The sequence below is a fragment of the Ictidomys tridecemlineatus genome, chromosome 8 (genome assembly GCF_052094955.1).
Source record: "Ictidomys tridecemlineatus isolate mIctTri1 chromosome 8, mIctTri1.hap1, whole genome shotgun sequence".
In the NCBI taxonomy this organism is placed as follows: domain Eukaryota; kingdom Metazoa; phylum Chordata; class Mammalia; order Rodentia; family Sciuridae; genus Ictidomys; species Ictidomys tridecemlineatus.
The window spans coordinates 118,999,197-119,015,512 of record NC_135484.1 but is presented as its reverse complement, the minus strand read 5'-3'; the positions used below and the strand labels follow the sequence as shown (position 1 = coordinate 119,015,512).

Sequence of the window (16,316 nt, the reverse complement as noted above, 5' to 3'; positions counted from 1 at the left end):
CCGCCAATTGTAGAGCAGTCACCATGGCGACAAGATAGAGATGAAGGGGTGGGACCAGAGAAGGCTCAACCCTCATAGAGTCGGTCCATCCCATCCCGCCGCGTGCTGCGCAGGCGCATTTTCCTTAACCACCATTTTCCGTGGAGTTCCAGCCAATCGCTTATACGCTCCAAAGTCCAATAGGAATCCGGACATTCTTTGAAAGAGGAAATGAAGGAAAGAAAGGGGCTTAATATAGTGGGTGAGTTCAAGTAGTCCCGAACCAATTGCTTCTGGCCTTTAGTTATGAGTGGCATCTGCTCAGACAAATAAAACCCTCCTTGGCCGGGTGACAGGACCCAGTTTAGCGACTTGTTACCAATCCCTTGGTGTAGCATACTGACAGTGACTATATCAACCAATAATCATTGTTGAAGGGCAGGGCCGCCTAAACCTTTTGCCGCCCCCACCCTTTGGGCCAATCCTTTCTCCTGAATCTTATGTGATTGGCAAGCATTTAGACCAATAGCGATTAGAAAACCTTGAAGCCTGCCCAACGATCGTGGGCAGGAGGCGGCTTCTTGTTTTTTGGGGCGTGTGTGTTTAGGGGGACTGAGGGGTACGCGGGGGCGAAACAGAACCGGCCATGGCAGCAGCAGAAGAGGAGGACGGGGGCCCCGAAGGGCCAAACCGCGATCGGGGCGGGGCGGGCGCGACCTTCGAATGTAATATATGTTTGGAGACCGCTCGGGAAGCTGTGGTCAGTGTGTGTGGCCACCTGTACTGGTGAGAGTCTGGGATCCGGGCTGAAGTTGGTGGGGCTTACCTCTATACTGGAGAGCCTGGGAGCGGGGAACCCTACAATCACATTGATAATCGGAGGGTCCATTTCTGTGGGTGAGGCCTGAGGAGGGGAACATACGTCTTTTCTGCTATGTGTGGGAGGAGGGATCGTCTGTAGATCTGTGGAAAGGACAGTCTCAGGAACTAGGATAGGAGCTGGTGCGTGTGTGGTGTATTATAAGGAGGAGGTTGGACCGGAATGGGGACAACTACACATCTGTGCAGGTGGGACCTGAGGGCACCTTATCCCAAGGAAGTTAAGAATTTTTTAACTAAATTGGCCCAATTCTTATATTGTGTGCATGTATGAATGTGTAACTGCAGATCCCATCATTATGTACAATTATAATGCACCAATAAAAAAGGTAGAAGAGAAAAATAGTTTTTTTTTTAACTGAACAGGTAGAAACGGATGAGACTCAAAGGTTAGGACAGGCATGCATCAGTTGAATAGAGGAGACCCAAGGAATATGGGCTCACATTCAAATGAGATCTGGAAGTAGGTAGTAGACAAACCTGGAGACATGGACCGTGGAGGGGCAGGATTGAGAAAACGTTGTGGAAAAAGAAACTTGAATAAGCTTAAAAGTGAGAGTAATGGGGGGGGGGAATGTGCTAGCAAAGGGGGTTTGGTCTGGAAGAATGGGGGCTAAAAGGGGTTGGATCTGGAAAGGGGTGGGTTGAAGAAAATTGAAAATTAAGTTGAAAGAAAAGAGAGGGAGGGTTGGAGGAGAGGAGAAGGTTGAGTGTATTGTGGATGGATAGAGCTTTAGGTGTTAGATCAGTAAAACAGGAAGGCCAGGTTGGCTAGTGTGGTAGATGTTGCAGAAAATATGAAAAGAAATAGCAGGTAATATCTGGGAAGATGGGAGAGGTGGGATTCTGTTAAGTCTGGGGTCTGTGTCTTTTTTGTAGCTAGTTTGACCATTTTTTTTCTCCCCCTCCCCCCCATCCAGTTGGCCCTGTCTTCATCAGGTGCGTACTCAGGATATGGAAAGGAAATGGGGAGGTCTGAGGAGCTGGAAGACCCTTCTATGTAGTTGAAATCACTGCATTTGTTTCTCTTCAGTGGCTGGAGACACGGCCAGAGCGGCAAGAGTGCCCAGTGTGTAAAGCTGGTATCAGCAGAGAGAAGGTTGTCCCGCTTTATGGGCGAGGGAGCCAGAAGCCCCAGGATCCCAGGTGAGAGACTAGAGGTAGTGTTGAGGCAAGGATGAAGGCTTCTGTCCCAGGAAGAGGGTGTCAAAGAAGAGAGGAAAAGAACACTCTTGACAGTCTTCTCTTCTCACCCTCAGATTGAAAACTCCACCCCGCCCCCAGGGCCAGCGACCAGCTCCAGAGAGCAGAGGGGTGAGTCTTCTTGTCCAGTTGTATCCCTTCCTTGCCAAAGATATGCCTAGTTCCCCTGACTTTGTCTCTTCCCTAGGGATTCCAGCCATTTGGAGATACCGGGGGTTTTCACTTCTCATTTGGTGTTGGTGCTTTTCCCTTTGGCTTTTTCACCACTGTCTTCAATGCTCATGAGCCTTTCCGCAGGGGTGCAGGTAAGAGTCTTCCCTTAGCTCTTCTCAGGGAATCCCCTCAACCATCCCCCACCCCCACCAGGTTCCCTTGTGGCCTAGGAGTATGTGCTTCTGCAGCTTTCCTTTCTCCCACAGGTGTGGATCTGGGACAGGGTCACCCGGCCTCCAGCTGGCAGGATTCCCTCTTCCTGTTTCTCGCCATTTTCTTCTTTTTCTGGCTGCTCAGTATTTGAGCTATGTCTTCTTCCTGCCCACCTCCAGCCAGAGGAGAATCAGTATTGGGGGTCCCTGCTGACCCTTCCTTACTTCTGGAACCCCATTCCCTGACCCCTCCATTTCTGTTGGCTGAGGCCACTCTCCAGGAGGGCATGGGAAGGAGCAGCAACAACTGTGCATAGGATGAGAGACCCGCCTCTGAACTCTCTCACTCTCTTGCTGGGTAATAGTCCAGCCCTGTGGAAGGAGGGCAGACTGAAAAGAGTGCCCTTTTTCCTCTCACCTAATGTTTTGCTTCCCCTGATTTCTTGATTTGATGTTGAAAGGTGGGCAAGGCTCCCTCTGACTTTCCTCCATTCCTTTTGTGATTTAATTTAATTTTTCTCTCCCCAGTGCCTAATATGAGTTTTGACTTTAAACACCCCCCCCACTACCTCCTTTATTACAAGTTCAATAAAAAAGGTAAAATGTATTGATGGGAACTCTTCCCAAGTTCTTCCTTCTCTTCTTCCTTCCAGGAGAGAAGCCTCTTCACCCTAACTTAAATAGATGTTTGGTGATAAGTCCCTCCCCCAACCCCTTCACACTCTCTCTTTCTCTGTCACACACACGTGCACACACACACACACACACACACATACACATAAACAGAAGACACAGCAGTATGGGCAAGATGTATCAGGTGTTTATTCAGCATGGTTTGTGGAGGGCTCTGGTTGTGGAAGAAAGTGTGTTGAGGTGGGTTAGAGATTGTACGGGGTTTAGGACCAGCACAGTTTAAGGGAAAAAAGCAAGGGAACTGAAGGACAGGATCTGTCTGGGGTCCCCTTAAGACCCTCCTGTTCCACTCTCGGCTGCCTCCGGCTCCTCTGACTGATTCAACTCTGCACGTTCTTCCTCTTCCTCCTGGTTTTCTGGGGCCTTCCTAAGGAGGATTGGGGAGAATTCCACATATGGCTCCTAGCTCTCCATTGTTCCATCCCCCACACCCCTCACTGGCTGCCTGGAAGCTCTAAATCTGAGGCGTGTGGCTTTCTTCACTCACCTCTCCTCTCCTTGGCGTCGCCTCCTTCTCCACATGATGATCCCAATGAGGAGGGCAGTTATCCCTAGGCCTCCCAGGATCCCCAGAACTAGGGCTAGAGTTCCCAGCCCTGATCCTCCCACAGATCCTGTAAGGAGATAGAGAAAATTGAGGGCACAACCTTCACTTTTTACCATTCCTTCCTTTCTTTTTTTCTTCTTATTTTTTTTTAGTTGTAGATGAGACACAATGCCTTTATTTTATTTATTTATTTATCTTTATGCCGTGCTGAGGACCTAACCCAGGGCCTCACACATGCTAGGCAAGCATTCTACCACTGAGCTACAACCCCAGCCCCACTATTCCTTTTTTTTTTTTTTAACCATACGATTTATTTTAATTTTTTTTAGTCATACATGACAGCAGAATGTATTTTGACATATAATACATACATGGAATGTACATATATCAATCATATTGTCTATTCTATTCTGCTGTCCTCCCACTATTCCTTTCTTGTTGACCATCTCCCCAGTCCATGTGGAAGGGACTATCTGCTTTTCTCTGACTGTGTTCCAATCAATCCCTCACCTGTGGTTGGCCCCTCCTCGCCAGTTTCTAGAAGAAAAAGTTGGGGCAAGTCAGAAGGAAAGACTTCAGTTTGGGAAAGGACTATTTTGTGGGAGTGACAGTGGAGTCTTTCCCTCTGGTTCAGAGGAGAGAAGCTGGGCTGTTCTCTTGGCAGGATTTGGGTGGGGCAGAGACCTGGGTGCGGGTGCATTGAGGGTGGGGTAGGATGGCTCTTGGGGATAATGCCAGAAGGGGATAGAGAGTTGGAGCCTACTATGTCCCTCATCCCAGGCCCAGGGTCTCAGGAATTTGGGAAATGGTCTTACCTGTAATGCTGATGCTGACAGCAGGGCTTTCCTGGGACCCATGGCTGGGATGTGTAGCAACGCAACTGTAAGTCCCCTGGTCCTGAGGCCCTACCTCAGGGAGGAGCAGGATGGGGCTAGGGGGAAGGGGCAGGGGCATGCCCTGGTGGAGGAAGGAGGACACTAGGCTATTACAAAATCCCCATCCACATGTCTCCACTGCCTAAGATACCCTGTCTTCTTTCGCAGCTCCTTGCCCACCTTTCCTCCATTAGCCTCTGCCCTTCTTCCAATTGCCAATTACTTCTTCCAGTTGCCACTCTACCTCCCAGCTCCCCCTGGTCACTCACATCCTTCACCCAGTGAATTTGAGGAGGGGGTTGGGCAGGGGCTTCACAGGTCAGGGTCACGGTCCCACCACGAACTACTGCTCCCCCTTCTGGTTCCACCACCAATCGAACTTCCTCCAGAGGCACAGGCTCTGAGGGCAGGAAGGGGCACGAGGTTGAGTGTTAACACCTGGGAGTGGTCACGGTGAGTGTGGGCTTAACCCCTGCCTCCGGGAGGACCATACTTCCAGAACATGTTCACTTGAACTTGGGGCTCTCCCCATCTGCTCACCCCAGACAATGGGCTGGATGGGGGCTGTGTTCAAGGCCCGGCGCCTGGGAATGCCTGGGCTGAAGCTACAGGAGAAGGTGGGGTGGGCATTTCCACCCTGGGCTGGGGTCACCATCAGTTCTGACTGGAGTGTGAAGAGCCCTGTCTCAGGGTTTCTCCTGATCTGTTCCTTCACAGACACTCCTATGGGAGGGAGGACAAGAGAAGACATCCAGGTGGGAGATATTGATCTAAGAAGAAGGAAGCTGTGGGGCAGGGGTGTGTGCACATGGGGACTCACCTTTTCCATCAGGTATCAGGGGTTTCCCATCTAAGTGCCAGCTAAGAGTTCCCTCAGGGTAACTTCCCTCGGACACACATGTCCCCACCTGAAGAAAGAGTGGTAACCTTATCATTGAAAATGTGAGATATATTCATACAGTACATAACCACATTCACAGCACCACTTTCTGCTTCTCCCGCTTCTTTCCACTACCTTATTCGGGACACCAGCCATGAGTTCAGAAGCAGGATCTAGAATTTCTGGCTTCCCAGGAATTTCTGCAGGAGGGAAAAGTCCAGTCAGAGGCTGCAGCTTTGAAGGTTCCCACTCTCCAGGTGTGATAGTGTAGGTAGTGAAGTCAGAGGTCCTCACACACCAGGGCCAAGAAGTCAAGGGCTGGGAGTGAAAGTTTTTTCTTAGATAAGTGGGCCTTGGGTAAGGCCCTGGAACCCTTACGGTAGACTCGGACCCGGTAGTTGGACTTGGTCTCCTTTCCATGCCTGTTGGTTGCCCGGCACCGGAAAGTCCCCTCATCCTGGATCCCAATTGCTGGAAGGAGGAGGGAGCCATTGGGGAGGACACGAGCCACACTATCCCAGGGGCTTCCCTGGGGAGACAGGATCTTCCAAGCCTCTGTCCTGCCTGTATTCTGGAGACAGAGAAGGGCCTGAGCAATGCCAGTTCTCTGGGAAAGTCTGATCGAACAGTGATGGGGATGCAAGCTATCACAGGTCTCTATGAAAATTGGGACAGGGCCCTGCTTACCAGTTTCCATTCCAGCTGCTGGGGTGGTTTCTTGGGGGCGCCCTTACAGTTCAGCACCAATGGCTCTCCAATCCGGGCTGTGATATTTTGACCGCCTACTACTGCCCCTGGGAAACAGCACTGAGGTAGAAGGGGCAGGAAGGGAGATAGGCTAATGAAATTAGGGGAGCGTGGGTTAAGAACTTGAAAGCAAGTGTCCAAGATCTAGAAAAATTCCAGGGAAATTATGGGCAAAGTGTTTTCTCCAGGGAGAATCATTGGGGGCAGGGAATGGCTCACCCCATAGACTGAGGACCAGCACCCAGGTTCCAGCCGTTGCCCCTGCTGCCATCCTGCTTCTTTCCTAGGCTCCTGTCTGTCCCTTTCCCTTTAGTGGTCACCGCCCTGGGTGGGGCTTGCACCCACTCCCCTACCCCCATCTCCCAGTCTTGTCCCTTTGCAGGGAATGCTAGGAATTCATGCTTCTTGAATAAGAGTCCTTCAGGTGCTAGGAGAAGCAGTTCTTACCTCACCCTTGGGCACTGCCAACTCTGGACACAACCACTTCCCTGGGGGTGAGGAGTGTACCTCTTAAGGTCTCATTCTCTTAGAGCCCCCCACTGCATTCATATTCCATCATTCCTTTGCTGAGGGCTGCCTGGAGCCCCATTTTGACTAGGCATGGTTGCTAAGCAACAGGGTTCAGCTGTTGTCTCCAGGGATGGACTTGGGGCCTGAATGATGAGGAACAGGGTAGGGGACTGGGAAGAAATCTATTGGGGCTTTGAGAGAAAAATTTTTTCTTCTAGGGTCTTTCATTTTTTGAAAAAAAAAATTCTCAACTAAACCCAGGGAAAAAAGAAATTTCTTTATTTAAAACTGAATTGTTTTTCTTTTCTGTGAAACTACAAGTTTACAAGTGAGGAGAGAACTGCCCCTGGCCCCGTGCCTCCCACCCCCCCACCCATCACACTCCCAACCTGTTCCCCAATCCTGCCAGGATCTTTAATGGGAGGGGTTCCCCACTCTTGACAGTCTTGTAAAATCCTGAGGATGTTTGAGGGGATTAGATAGTAGGGTTCAGGGCCAAGGATGGGACAGTGTTTTTTCTTCCCCCATACCTGGATTTTTGCAACCTCCCACCTCTCCCCACCCCCTTGATTTTGGTGAGAAAAAAAGATACCTCATTTTTGGGGAAACTGAGGGAAATACATATATAAGCACCCAACCCATATTTAACATATTTGGCAAGAATCCCCTCTCTGTTCTTTATCCTCCAATCTGCAAATGACAATTAAAGAAAAAAAAAGATTTAATTAAAAGATGTGTCACATGGGGAAGGTGGCAACTTCAATTTCTTCAATTGTTGAGTTTAGCCCTGCCCAAGGGTTGTGGGAAGGGGGTTGGATATAGGGGGCCAGCAAGGCAAACCCCTTACTGCCACTGCTCCAAATACAACAGAAACTGCCTGCATAAGCAAAGAACACCTAAGTGATTTTAGAGGGAAGGGCTTGGTGTTCTGTAAAATTCACTTTCTGATGAGCAGGCATAGAGCCAGGTGGGCTTCTTCACTGGTATTGTTGGTTCCCCTTTCTCTTATGGAGACCCCTTTGGCTATCACCTCTAATATGGGAAAGCAAGAAATTATATTAAAAAAGTATGTTTATTTTAAAAAAGAAAACAAAACTACTTCCCCATACTAAAAAATTAAGAGCCACCACCACCACCACCAAAAAATAAAAATAAAAGACGATACAGATGGATCCCAGGGTTTCGTTTCTTTAAAAACAAAAACAAAAAACAACAAAAAAATCCCAAAGCCCAGTCAACAATTCCCTAAAGTAGCAGAAACTCCCTCCGAGGTAGATATCTGAGTCAGACACTCTCGTCCACCGAGCGATTCTATTGGTTTAAGATGAGCTGCATATGAGGTAATAAAGCCGTCTGGAGGGGAAGGGGGTGGGGATGCACAGGGGGCGTGGCCCATGTCATTTGTCCAGAAGTCGCGTCCCCATTTTTGGCATCTCTGGGTCGGGCAGGGCTGACGTCTCCAGATTCCAGAGCATATTAGCAGGGTGGGGAGGGTAAGTGGGGGAGTACACAGAAACAGAATAGTTGTATGTGAGTGTGTATGGGGGGGGGTGAGAAAAAGGGGTCTGAGAAATAGGTGCCTGATTTGCTGTGTAAGAGAAATGGGGGAAAAGACAAAAAAGGAAAAAAGGAGGAGATAGACCCCACTCTCCCCTAAAGGGCCCCATTCTCCCTGCCATGTAGTCAGCACCCCCAGCACTGAGAGTCTTAATTGGGGAGGGTTGACCCCATTCGCCCTTCTCTTTCTTGTGCTTCTCCTGTTAGGGGTTTGTCCTCTGGATGCCTGCGTCCTCTTCAAGAGTCGCCTTATGAGAGCCCCCACCCCCAGTGATCCTGAGGGGCAAGATCAGTTGGAGGTGTCAGAGTGAACACTCCCTGGTCCCTCTGTGGGGGATGTCACTGAAGATGGGGTCACAGCTTCCTGCCAGCCGCCATTTGCCTGGAAAAAGGGAGAAAGACAGTAGGAATAGGGTCCTGGAAAATTCTGTGGAGGTGGGGTGGACAACACTGCTTGGGGAAAGGCCCTCCCATCATGGTAAGAGCGAGCGAGAGTGAGTTGAGTATCCACTCACCCTCATTTCCCGAGGGCTGTACATCTGGCCTCCTCCAATGTTATCCCCATAGCCTCCTGGCCCCATGGAGTGTCGGAGTGATTCCACCTGCAGGCAGCAGAGGAAGGTAAAACAGTGAAAAGAAGCCTCAGAGGATGTCTTGTACCCTAAAGAGGAGAAACAAGAGTTTGGGAAAGTCCCACTCAAGGAGATAGGGCACCTGACCTGGGAAGCAGAATAGGAATCTCCGTTGAGCCCAGGCATCCCCAGAAACATGTCTCCGGATCCTGAGAGATTGAAAGAACCGCCAGAGCCTTGGAGGAGTAAAGAGGGAATTAGAGAAGAGTATAATGGAGTCTGTGGTGGCAGATGAACATAACTCTCAGGTTCCAGAAAGCCCTCTAAATTAGCTCTGTAGGGACATATGTATATCTGTATACAAATTATCCACAAAACAACATTTCAGCACTCAGAATAGATTCCAAAGCCTTCCCTGGCCACCCACTGGAAGAAAGGCTGAAGCAACTTCATTGGAATGGCCTATGTCCACTGACATTACCACCCCATTTCAGCTTGGTCCCTCTCAACCCCCAAAATTCTCTGATAGGATCATGCCTAGATAGGAAGTGGGAACAAAAGCAAGAAGTATGTAAAATAGCCAGGGTGGCAGTGAGCTCCACCTGCAGAGGAAGGGGGTGTTGGGGAGCTTGTGCGGCTGTGGCCCCCTTGGGTGACTGATACGGCAGTCTTGACAGCGTAGATGTTTGCCTCTTCTTGGAATTTTCCAATATTTTTCTTATACCGAATTCGCTTATTACCAAACCAATTGGAGACCTGTGGGATGGTGGGCAAAGTCAGGTGGAAACCCCTCATTGAGTAGGATCTGAGAGCTTTTTGCCCAAAGACTCCTTCCCAAACTCCCATATTACCTGAGAGACAGTGATGCCACACTTCTTGGCAAGCTCCTCCTTAGCCTCTTCACTAGGATATGGGTTACTCAGGTGGGAGTAGAAATACTCATTTAGGACTTCAGTGGCCTGTTTGCTGAAGTTACGGCGTTTCCGTCTACAAAGGATGGAGAAGAGTAGGGAGGATGTTAGCATCCTGGCAGCCATACTGCGGGACTCTAGGGGGCATCATTGTGTGGAGTACCATGTTATGCAATATGGTGGCTCAGGGTCTTGGAGAGAAATGGGAAAGAGTCTGGTACTGGGGGTTGGTCTTAGTCCTTGGACCCCACCTGGCATCCAAGAAACGGGAACGAAGGATCATGACGGCCTCACAGGTACTCTGCTTGAGCTGCATCTGGATGGCGCTGAACTTTCGATGAATGATGCTCACCATGCGCTCCATTTCCTTGGGTGCCACGGGCCGCGTGCGGCTCTGCTCCCTCAGCAGGTTCATGACATGCGTTGTAAACTCGTTACATGCCTGTAGTGGGGAGCAGGTGGGCTGGTGAGAAGCCCTTTGGCTTTGGTATTCCCTCCAAAGAGCTTCCTCCTCCACCCACCCTAGCTTCCTCTCCTCACCTGCTCATACTTCTCCAGCTCTGAGTGGTAGATGTGGCGGATCTGGGCAAGCTTGCTGCGATAGTCCGAGTGTTCGATGGAATTGTCAGGGGACACACCACCCCCAGAGGCTGCTGCGGCTGCAGCGGCTGCAGCTGAGCCTCCCCCCTTCTCAGGCCCAGCCACACCCTCTGCCAGAAGCATGTTGTCCAAGCGCATCAGCTGTGGGTCCACTGGCTCCTCCTCTTGGGAGCTTCGAATGCTGAGGCCTAGCATGCAGGTAAGTAGACTTAGGGACACAGACACCCCTTACCCAAAGTTCAGTCTTCCTGTTGCCTCCTGTAAACCCAAGTCTACAGGCTTTGGTTCCTTCCCCAGTCTCTCTTAGCAATACCTTTCCTCAGGGTCCCAAGTTGTCAAACTCAGCCCCATAGTAAACATGGCTGTCCCCAGAGTTGAGGATTCAAGGGGGAGACCCCCACATACCAGTTTTTTCCTTGATTTCACACAGGACACTAAAGAGAGCAGGCTTCATTCTGTGGCAGTTTAGGGCGTGTTTCCTTAGGAAGAATGGGAGTAGAGAAACAAAAGTTGAGGAGCTAAACAGCAAGGGAACCATAGCAGTGTGAGAGGGCAAGGAGAGAGAAGAGGAAATCTGCAGAGGAAGAAAGCAGAGTTGGGGGATGGTTCCTGGGTAGCAATCAGCTTCCGAACATGGGGAAGCTACTCAGCTTATTAGCAGATATTGGCAGAAGGCAAAAGGCACCATGGTGGGCTGGGGACTTTGGGAGTTGGTCACGAAAAGCTGTGAAGAAGGAATTTGGGGGTAACTGGAAAAATGAGAGTGACTAGGTAGATTTCAGAAAAAGGGATGGATGCTAAAGGGGAGAAGGTTCAGAATTTTGAGGTGGCAGAGAGGGGTTGGGGGTGCCCAGGTAAGGAAGGAGTTCAGTATAAGGTATCTAGAAAGGTCCTGGGGCTAAGGGAGGGAGAAGGGTAGGTGAGGACCCTTGGAGGCTGGGGCCATGGGTTGGAGAGGACTGTCAGCACCTTTGGGAAGGGGTGTTGAGGTCCCAGATCTGGAGAGAATGGGGCAAGCTGGGTGGAGAGTTAGGGGAGGAAACAGCATGGTCTAGAACAGTTTGTGAGTCTGGGAGCCAGAAGGGGGCTCCGGAGATGAGAAGGGATGAGTGTGGGGGGTCAGCAAAAGGTTAGGAGGGGGAGACCACCTGGGCTTCCCTCTGGAGGTTTCAGGGCCTGGGGCTGAAAGGAGGTTTTGAAAGAGATCACTTCGCTCAAGGGATCCCAGACTAAGGGAGAGAAGAAAGCTGTAGGATCCTGAGAGGGCCCTGGAGTTGGGGCGGGGGTGGGGGGGGGCTCCCAGAAGACTCAGCTTGTGAATGGGGTCCTGTGGGTCTGTGTGGGGTCCCGGGGTGGGGGCACTCACTTGGCCTGGGCCTCGTCCAGGCTCTGGTCGGTGATGGTCATTATCTGCTGCAGAATGTCCCCGATGTCTTGCTTCCCTCGGCCTCCCGGGACCCCCCCGCTACCCCCACCGGGGTCTCCGCCACCGGGAGGCTCGCCAGGGCCCCCAGGTTCCCCACCCACCAATCCCAGGCCCCCCCGGCCTCCTCCTGGAGGGGGCGGCCCCAGTAGCCGCTCGTCCATAGCTGGGGGGGGGCCCTGAGGCCCCCTCCCTGCTCCGCCCCTCCCCCCGCCTGATTACTTCCCCCCCAAACTCGCTGGGGCCGCTGCTCCCTCCGCCCCAACCCCCGCCCGTCTCCCCCCCTCCTCGCTCCCCCGGGGGTTCACCCCGGCACTGAAGGGAGACCTGGGGTACCGGCTGGGCCCCCCACAGGAGACCCCGGCCCCCGGCGGCGGAGAAAATGGAGCCGGAGAGAGAGAGGAGGCCCAAGCGGGGGTGTGTGTGAGAGAGAGGGAGGAGGGAGGAGGGAGAAGGGGGGAGCGAGGCTGGGGGAGGGGAACCCGGGAGGAAGAGGAGGGGAGAAGAGAGGAGGAACAGGGAGGAGCCGGGGGCGGAGAGAGACACACTGAAACAGAGGAACTGAGACCGAGTGGAGGAGGGGAGAGGGAAGACGGGACGAGGGGAGGAGACTGGCACTTCGGGGCACTAAGGGAAGGCCCGCGGGCTGGACTTCCGTGGCCGGGGAGGGGGGTGTGGTGGGGGCTGGGGTGTCCACCTCCTGGGTTCTGAGTCTCCACCCTAAGTGACACCGACTCTAGCCGCTGGAATGCCCGGGTTCACAGGCAGCTCAGTTCATATTTCTTGTTCTAATGACTCCCCTCCCTGTTCTACTTAATTAAAACCAGGAGAGGGGGGCTGGGGGAGATAATTAGGGAGGTCTCCAGCCGCTGCTTAATGAGCCAGTAATTAACCAGCTAGGGAGGGGAGCTGGCCTCTGGCCAGACTGGGGAAAGAGGGCGCCTCTGGCCTCACCTTCCTATTCTCCACCCTCCCACCCCGCAGACATCAGTCTTCAGTCCAGAGGGGAATTATATTTATTTATACAATCAAAACATCAGACAAACTCAGCAGCAGTGGGAAGGGAGGGTGGGCAGGCTAAAGGTCCATTCACAGCTGCTAGGCCCTCTGTATTGGGTGCTAGATGGTGCCCAAGGCAGGGATGAGAAAATACTCTTGATCTTTCTGTGCTGTGCCCACCCTCCCTTTCTTCCTATGGGGAAGGAGGGTAGAGCTGTCTATCAAGTGATAACCTTAGGAGACTTGCCTTGAGAGGGAAAGGCCTGAGCCCTCACACCCTGCCTAGTAGCTGGATAGCTCAGGACAGGGACTCCCAGTTACTGCCTGAGATTGATGGCTGGGATCCTCTTACAGCCTCAAGCTCCAGAATACTTCAGGAAGTTCATTGACCATCCTACCTTGCCTATTCCCAGGATTTGAGGACTTTCACCCCCTCCAGTTCCCAGGGAAGGTGCTGAGGGTGGTGATCACTGTAATTTCTGCTGGGTCTTCCAGTCTCTGGTACCCATGCCAGGCAGGGTTGAGGGCAGACATTGGCTGCCCAGCTTTGAGCCCCAGGAGGGAGGAGGGGCTAGTTGGAGACTCAAGTCTCAGCAGGTGTGTGTGGGGGGCCGGGATCTTTGCTCCTCCATTCGGCCCCCACCCTGAACTCTCAACAGCAACTCCAGGAGCTCTTGCCCCCCTGGTGGGAGGGGAGGCTCTGATCTCTGGGCTTCCATGCGCTGGCACTGGAGGAGTGGAGGGAGAAAACATTGGTAAGAACTGGGGGGTAGGTATCCTTGAGAGGAGCCAAGGCTGGCTTGGTGGGGTCGGGGGAGCAGATCGGAAGCCTATGATGGGGATGGGGGGACTGGGGACTGGGGACTAGGTATGGGGCAGATGTCTAGGGACAAAGAGGAGTAGATCCAAACAGAACAGGGGGCAAGAGACCAGACCTTCTGGGGGTGTCTTACCTGGTGACTGAGGATGGTGCTGTAGAGCTGCTCTCTGTCCTCGAGAGGCCGGGGTGGGACTGGAGTTAGGCTTGAAGGATTCTGAGGGGCTCGGAAGGTGGCCCTCTGCTCCTCTAAGCGGCGGGACTGTGCCTCAGCCACCAGGTCCAGAAGGAGTTCAGTCTGCAGGGAAAGCAGGGAGGCCGAACGGGGCCCCAAGGCTGGGGAGAGGAGGGAGGAGGGCTCAGAGACCCAGAGAAGTTGGTGGATTGGAGCAGTGGGGGATGATGAGAGGGTGAAGTGACTAGGAACTTTGGGTCGGAGCCATGGGGATGTGATGGGGAGTCTGGAGAGGTAGGGATGGAGTCAGGATGTAGGCACCAGGGTCAGGGGATTCCCTGGGTGCGTTGGGGTACCTGTGTGGCGGGTTCCAGGAGGAGGGGATGGAGGAGCAGATCGCCAAGGCCGAATGGTGGAGTTCAGAGGAGGCCAGCCCAGCTCTTCTTCTGGGGGTCCCTGATGCCAAGAGACATACATTCCAGTCAAGCCCCGGTAGTAGGTGGAGGGAGTAGGGTGGGCAGAGGGATAGGTCAGTGTCCCATTTCCTGTGTTTCTGTTCCTGCCTTAGGGTGCCCAAGCCTTTTCAAGTCCTTTAGGTCCACCGTCACTAGATCTTTACTCTGGGTCCTTGCATTTCTCTCTCTCTCTCTCTCTCTCTCTCTCTCTCTCTCTCTCTCTCTCTCTCTCGACAGAGTTAGCCTCCCCAGTTAGTGCCCAGCTCACCTGCTCACCATCTTCTTCCTGGGGTCTCTCAGCCTCCATCCCCTTTCGGGGAGAAACTGATGGGGGAGGGGTGACTGGGATTTGGGAGGAGGGCCGGAACCTTGGGTTCCTGAGGGGAGTGGGGGCTGGAAGGGGTGGGGGTAAGCTGGGGGATGGATGCCTGGGCACTGAGCAGGAAGCTGGGTTCCTGGTCAGCCCCCCCACGGCCCCGCCCATCCATGTCAACTTCCTCCATTCTCTTTTCCCACCCAAACAGTTTGTTTGACCCCTCTCCCCAGGGGAGCATAAAGACTGGGAACAACTCCTCCAGCTGCAGGAGTGGAGAGGTTTCTGGGGTGGGGAGGGAGACTTTGGTCTTCTCTCCAGAGCCTCAGTAGCCTCCCAACCCCCAATTTAGCTCCCTTCACTGCCCCCCCCCAGCTCTTTCTGTCAACACAGGAACTAGCTACACAGGAAGTGTGGTTTCACTCTTCAGGATCCCCCTCCCCCAAACCAGGTCCTTTTCCTCCCTAAAACAGACCTAGGATTTGGCCCTTCCCAACTCCCCTCAGACTTATTGGGATTAGGAGGCACATGGTTCCAGTGGAAAGCAGAGCACTCAGAGCAGAGTGTGTGTGTGTGTGTGTGTGTACACATGTATCCCTAGTACTGGTTCCCACATGCAATAGTTACTCAAGAATTATGGGCTGGGGGCTAGGATTGTAGCTCAGTGGTAGAGCACTTGCCTAGTATTTGTGAGGTTCCATACCCAGCACCACATAAAAAACTAAATAAAGATACTGTGTCCATCTACAACTAAACATATTTTTTAAAAGAATTAAGGATTGAATAATTATTCCTGCCCACTAGATGTTTAGCTCTTAAGGGTTAAGGGTGCAGTGGCACATGCCTATAATCCTAGCAAGGCAGGAGGATCACAAATTTGAGGCCAGCCTCAGCAACTCAGTGAGGCCCTAAGCAACTTAGCAAGACCCTGTCTCAAATAAAAAAAGGGCTGGGTGTATGGTTCAGTGGTTAAGTGCCCCTGGGTTTAATCCTTGGTATCCTCACCCCTCGCCCTCTCCCCTCAAAGTGCATCAAATGTGAGAAAAATAGAAATAGGTTTCATTCTGGCAATTTGCAGCTTATTGCAGATAAGGGGCAGGAGAAAATGTTAGGTCGTGAATGAAGGATCTAGAAATGGAGAGAGGACAACTTTCCTGGCTTGGCCTTCGATTGATGTTGGACTGGATGATATCGAGGAGGGAATAGGGTAGACCTTTGGGATCTTTAAATGGCTACCTGGCCACAGCTGAGTGGATGGGACCATGAAATGTGATAAAGAGATCTGGATATGCCACTTAATACCTTGCAATTGTGGATAAATAAAATCTTTTGTGCCTCAGATTTTGAGAGTAAAATGGGGCTTTCATAGCACCTACCTTATATATTGATGTGAAGATTGTGATACAGCACTTGACCCATAGTGAATGTTCAATAAATGGTAATTATTAGCTTTCAAAATTTCTCAGGCCTCCATATCTCAGGCTTATCAGTATCAACAAGGTGTAATCATGTTGTGAAAGGTGGTTGGTTCCTTTAAGATGTTCTCTCTCCATCTTCCTCTACTTGAGACCTTAGGAATCTCCTAAGCAGCTATAACTAAATGCACTTGGTGAGGGACAGGGGGTGTACATGGCCTACTATGTATGTATTCTCCTTGGGCTACTAGAAATTTTTGCTTTCAGAATACATCCAAAATGATCATGGGACTGTACTTACTCTTGATCTTAAACTGTATTTAAAGTTCTGATCCAAATGTTGAGCCTGGGGCACTAAATCCCCAACACTATGCAGAAGCTCCATTATTTCCCATTCCACT

At 51.7% G+C, this 16,316-nt stretch overlaps 4 protein-coding genes across 8 annotated transcripts; 1 reads left to right on the top strand and 3 right to left on the bottom strand.

Moving 5' to 3' along the window:
* The first annotated feature begins 579 nt into the window (after positions 1-579).
* Positions 580-3,033, top strand: Rnf5 (ring finger protein 5). Its single transcript, XM_005338950.4, has 6 exons — positions 580-765; positions 1,779-1,797; positions 1,892-2,004; positions 2,118-2,172; positions 2,249-2,366; positions 2,481-3,033. Exons 1-6 carry the CDS (start codon positions 626-628, stop codon positions 2,576-2,578), a joined length of 543 nt encoding a protein of 180 aa, XP_005339007.1. The 5' UTR covers positions 580-625; the 3' UTR covers positions 2,579-3,033.
* A 191-nt stretch (positions 3,034-3,224) lies between these two features.
* Ager (advanced glycosylation end-product specific receptor) lies at positions 3,225-6,788 on the bottom strand. 5 transcript variants are annotated; one of them, XM_005338944.4, is made up of 11 exons: positions 6,388-6,788; positions 6,109-6,215; positions 5,800-5,992; positions 5,557-5,621; positions 5,362-5,449; positions 5,082-5,264; positions 4,811-4,941; positions 4,482-4,623; positions 4,177-4,203; positions 3,607-3,733; positions 3,225-3,486 (listed from the first exon to the last, which is right to left on the bottom strand). In XM_005338944.4, the coding sequence occupies exons 1-11, from the start codon at positions 6,437-6,439 to the stop codon at positions 3,390-3,392; spliced, it is 1,212 nt and encodes a 403-aa protein (XP_005339001.1). In that variant the 5' UTR covers positions 6,440-6,788; the 3' UTR covers positions 3,225-3,389. The 5 variants fall into 5 exon arrangements, with proteins under 5 accessions (XP_005339001.1, XP_040138357.1, XP_040138359.1 ...); XM_078020237.1 differs by having other exon boundaries at positions 3,250-3,486; positions 5,362-5,468; positions 5,528-5,621; XM_040282423.2 differs by lacking the exon at positions 4,177-4,203.
* A 146-nt stretch (positions 6,789-6,934) lies between these two features.
* On the bottom strand, positions 6,935-11,920 carry Pbx2 (PBX homeobox 2). The gene is made up of 9 exons (XM_005338942.4): positions 11,685-11,920; positions 10,724-10,797; positions 10,259-10,506; positions 9,970-10,160; positions 9,659-9,794; positions 9,410-9,563; positions 8,955-9,043; positions 8,751-8,837; positions 6,935-8,617 (listed from the first exon to the last, which is right to left on the bottom strand). Exons 1-9 carry the CDS (start codon positions 11,903-11,905, stop codon positions 8,525-8,527), a joined length of 1,293 nt encoding a protein of 430 aa, XP_005338999.1. The 5' UTR covers positions 11,906-11,920; the 3' UTR covers positions 6,935-8,524.
* An 819-nt stretch (positions 11,921-12,739) lies between these two features.
* On the bottom strand, positions 12,740-14,625 carry Gpsm3 (G protein signaling modulator 3). The gene is made up of 4 exons (XM_005338940.5): positions 14,456-14,625; positions 14,089-14,188; positions 13,694-13,893; positions 12,740-13,468 (listed from the first exon to the last, which is right to left on the bottom strand). Exons 1-4 carry the CDS (start codon positions 14,492-14,494, stop codon positions 13,331-13,333), a joined length of 477 nt encoding a protein of 158 aa, XP_005338997.2. The 5' UTR covers positions 14,495-14,625; the 3' UTR covers positions 12,740-13,330.
* Between the last annotated feature and the right edge of the window lie 1,691 nt (positions 14,626-16,316).

Bases quoted from the DNA above. Each gene is read 5' to 3' on its own strand.
- Rnf5 (XM_005338950.4), top strand. From the start codon at position 626: ATGGCAGCAGCAGAAGAGGAGGACGGGGGCCCCGAAGGGCCAAACCGC. The intron at 2,173-2,248 runs GTGAGTCTTCTT...TCTCTTCCCTAG, and splicing joins CAGCTCCAGAGAGCAGAGGG to GGATTCCAGCCATTTGGAGA. The intron at 2,367-2,480 runs GTAAGAGTCTTC...TTTCTCCCACAG, and splicing joins GCCTTTCCGCAGGGGTGCAG to GTGTGGATCTGGGACAGGGT.
- Ager (XM_078020237.1), bottom strand. From the start codon at position 6,439: ATGGCAGCAGGGGCAACGGCTGGAACCTGGGTGCTGGTCCTCAGTCTA. The intron at 5,265-5,361 runs GTGAGTCCCCAT...TCCCTCCCATAG, and splicing joins CCTGATACCTGATGGAAAAG to GAGTGTCTGTGAAGGAACAG. The intron at 4,624-4,810 runs GTGAGTGACCAG...TTCCTCCACCAG, and splicing joins AAATTCACTGGGTGAAGGAT to GGCATGCCCCTGCCCCTTCC.
- Pbx2 (XM_005338942.4), bottom strand. From the start codon at position 11,905: ATGGACGAGCGGCTACTGGGGCCGCCCCCTCCAGGAGGAGGCCGGGGG. The intron at 8,838-8,954 runs GTCAGGTGCCCT...TGCTGCCTGCAG, and splicing joins ATTCCTATTCTGCTTCCCAG to GTGGAATCACTCCGACACTC. The intron at 8,618-8,750 runs GTGAGTGGATAC...CCCTTTTTCCAG, and splicing joins ACAGCCCTCGGGAAATGAGG to GCAAATGGCGGCTGGCAGGA.
- Gpsm3 (XM_005338940.5), bottom strand. From the start codon at position 14,494: ATGGAGGCTGAGAGACCCCAGGAAGAAGATGGTGAGCAG. The intron at 14,189-14,455 runs GTGAGCTGGGCA...TCTTGGCATCAG, and splicing joins AGGAAGAAGATGGTGAGCAG to GGACCCCCAGAAGAAGAGCT. The intron at 13,469-13,693 runs GTAAGACACCCC...CCACTCCTCCAG, and splicing joins GCACCATCCTCAGTCACCAG to TGCCAGCGCATGGAAGCCCA.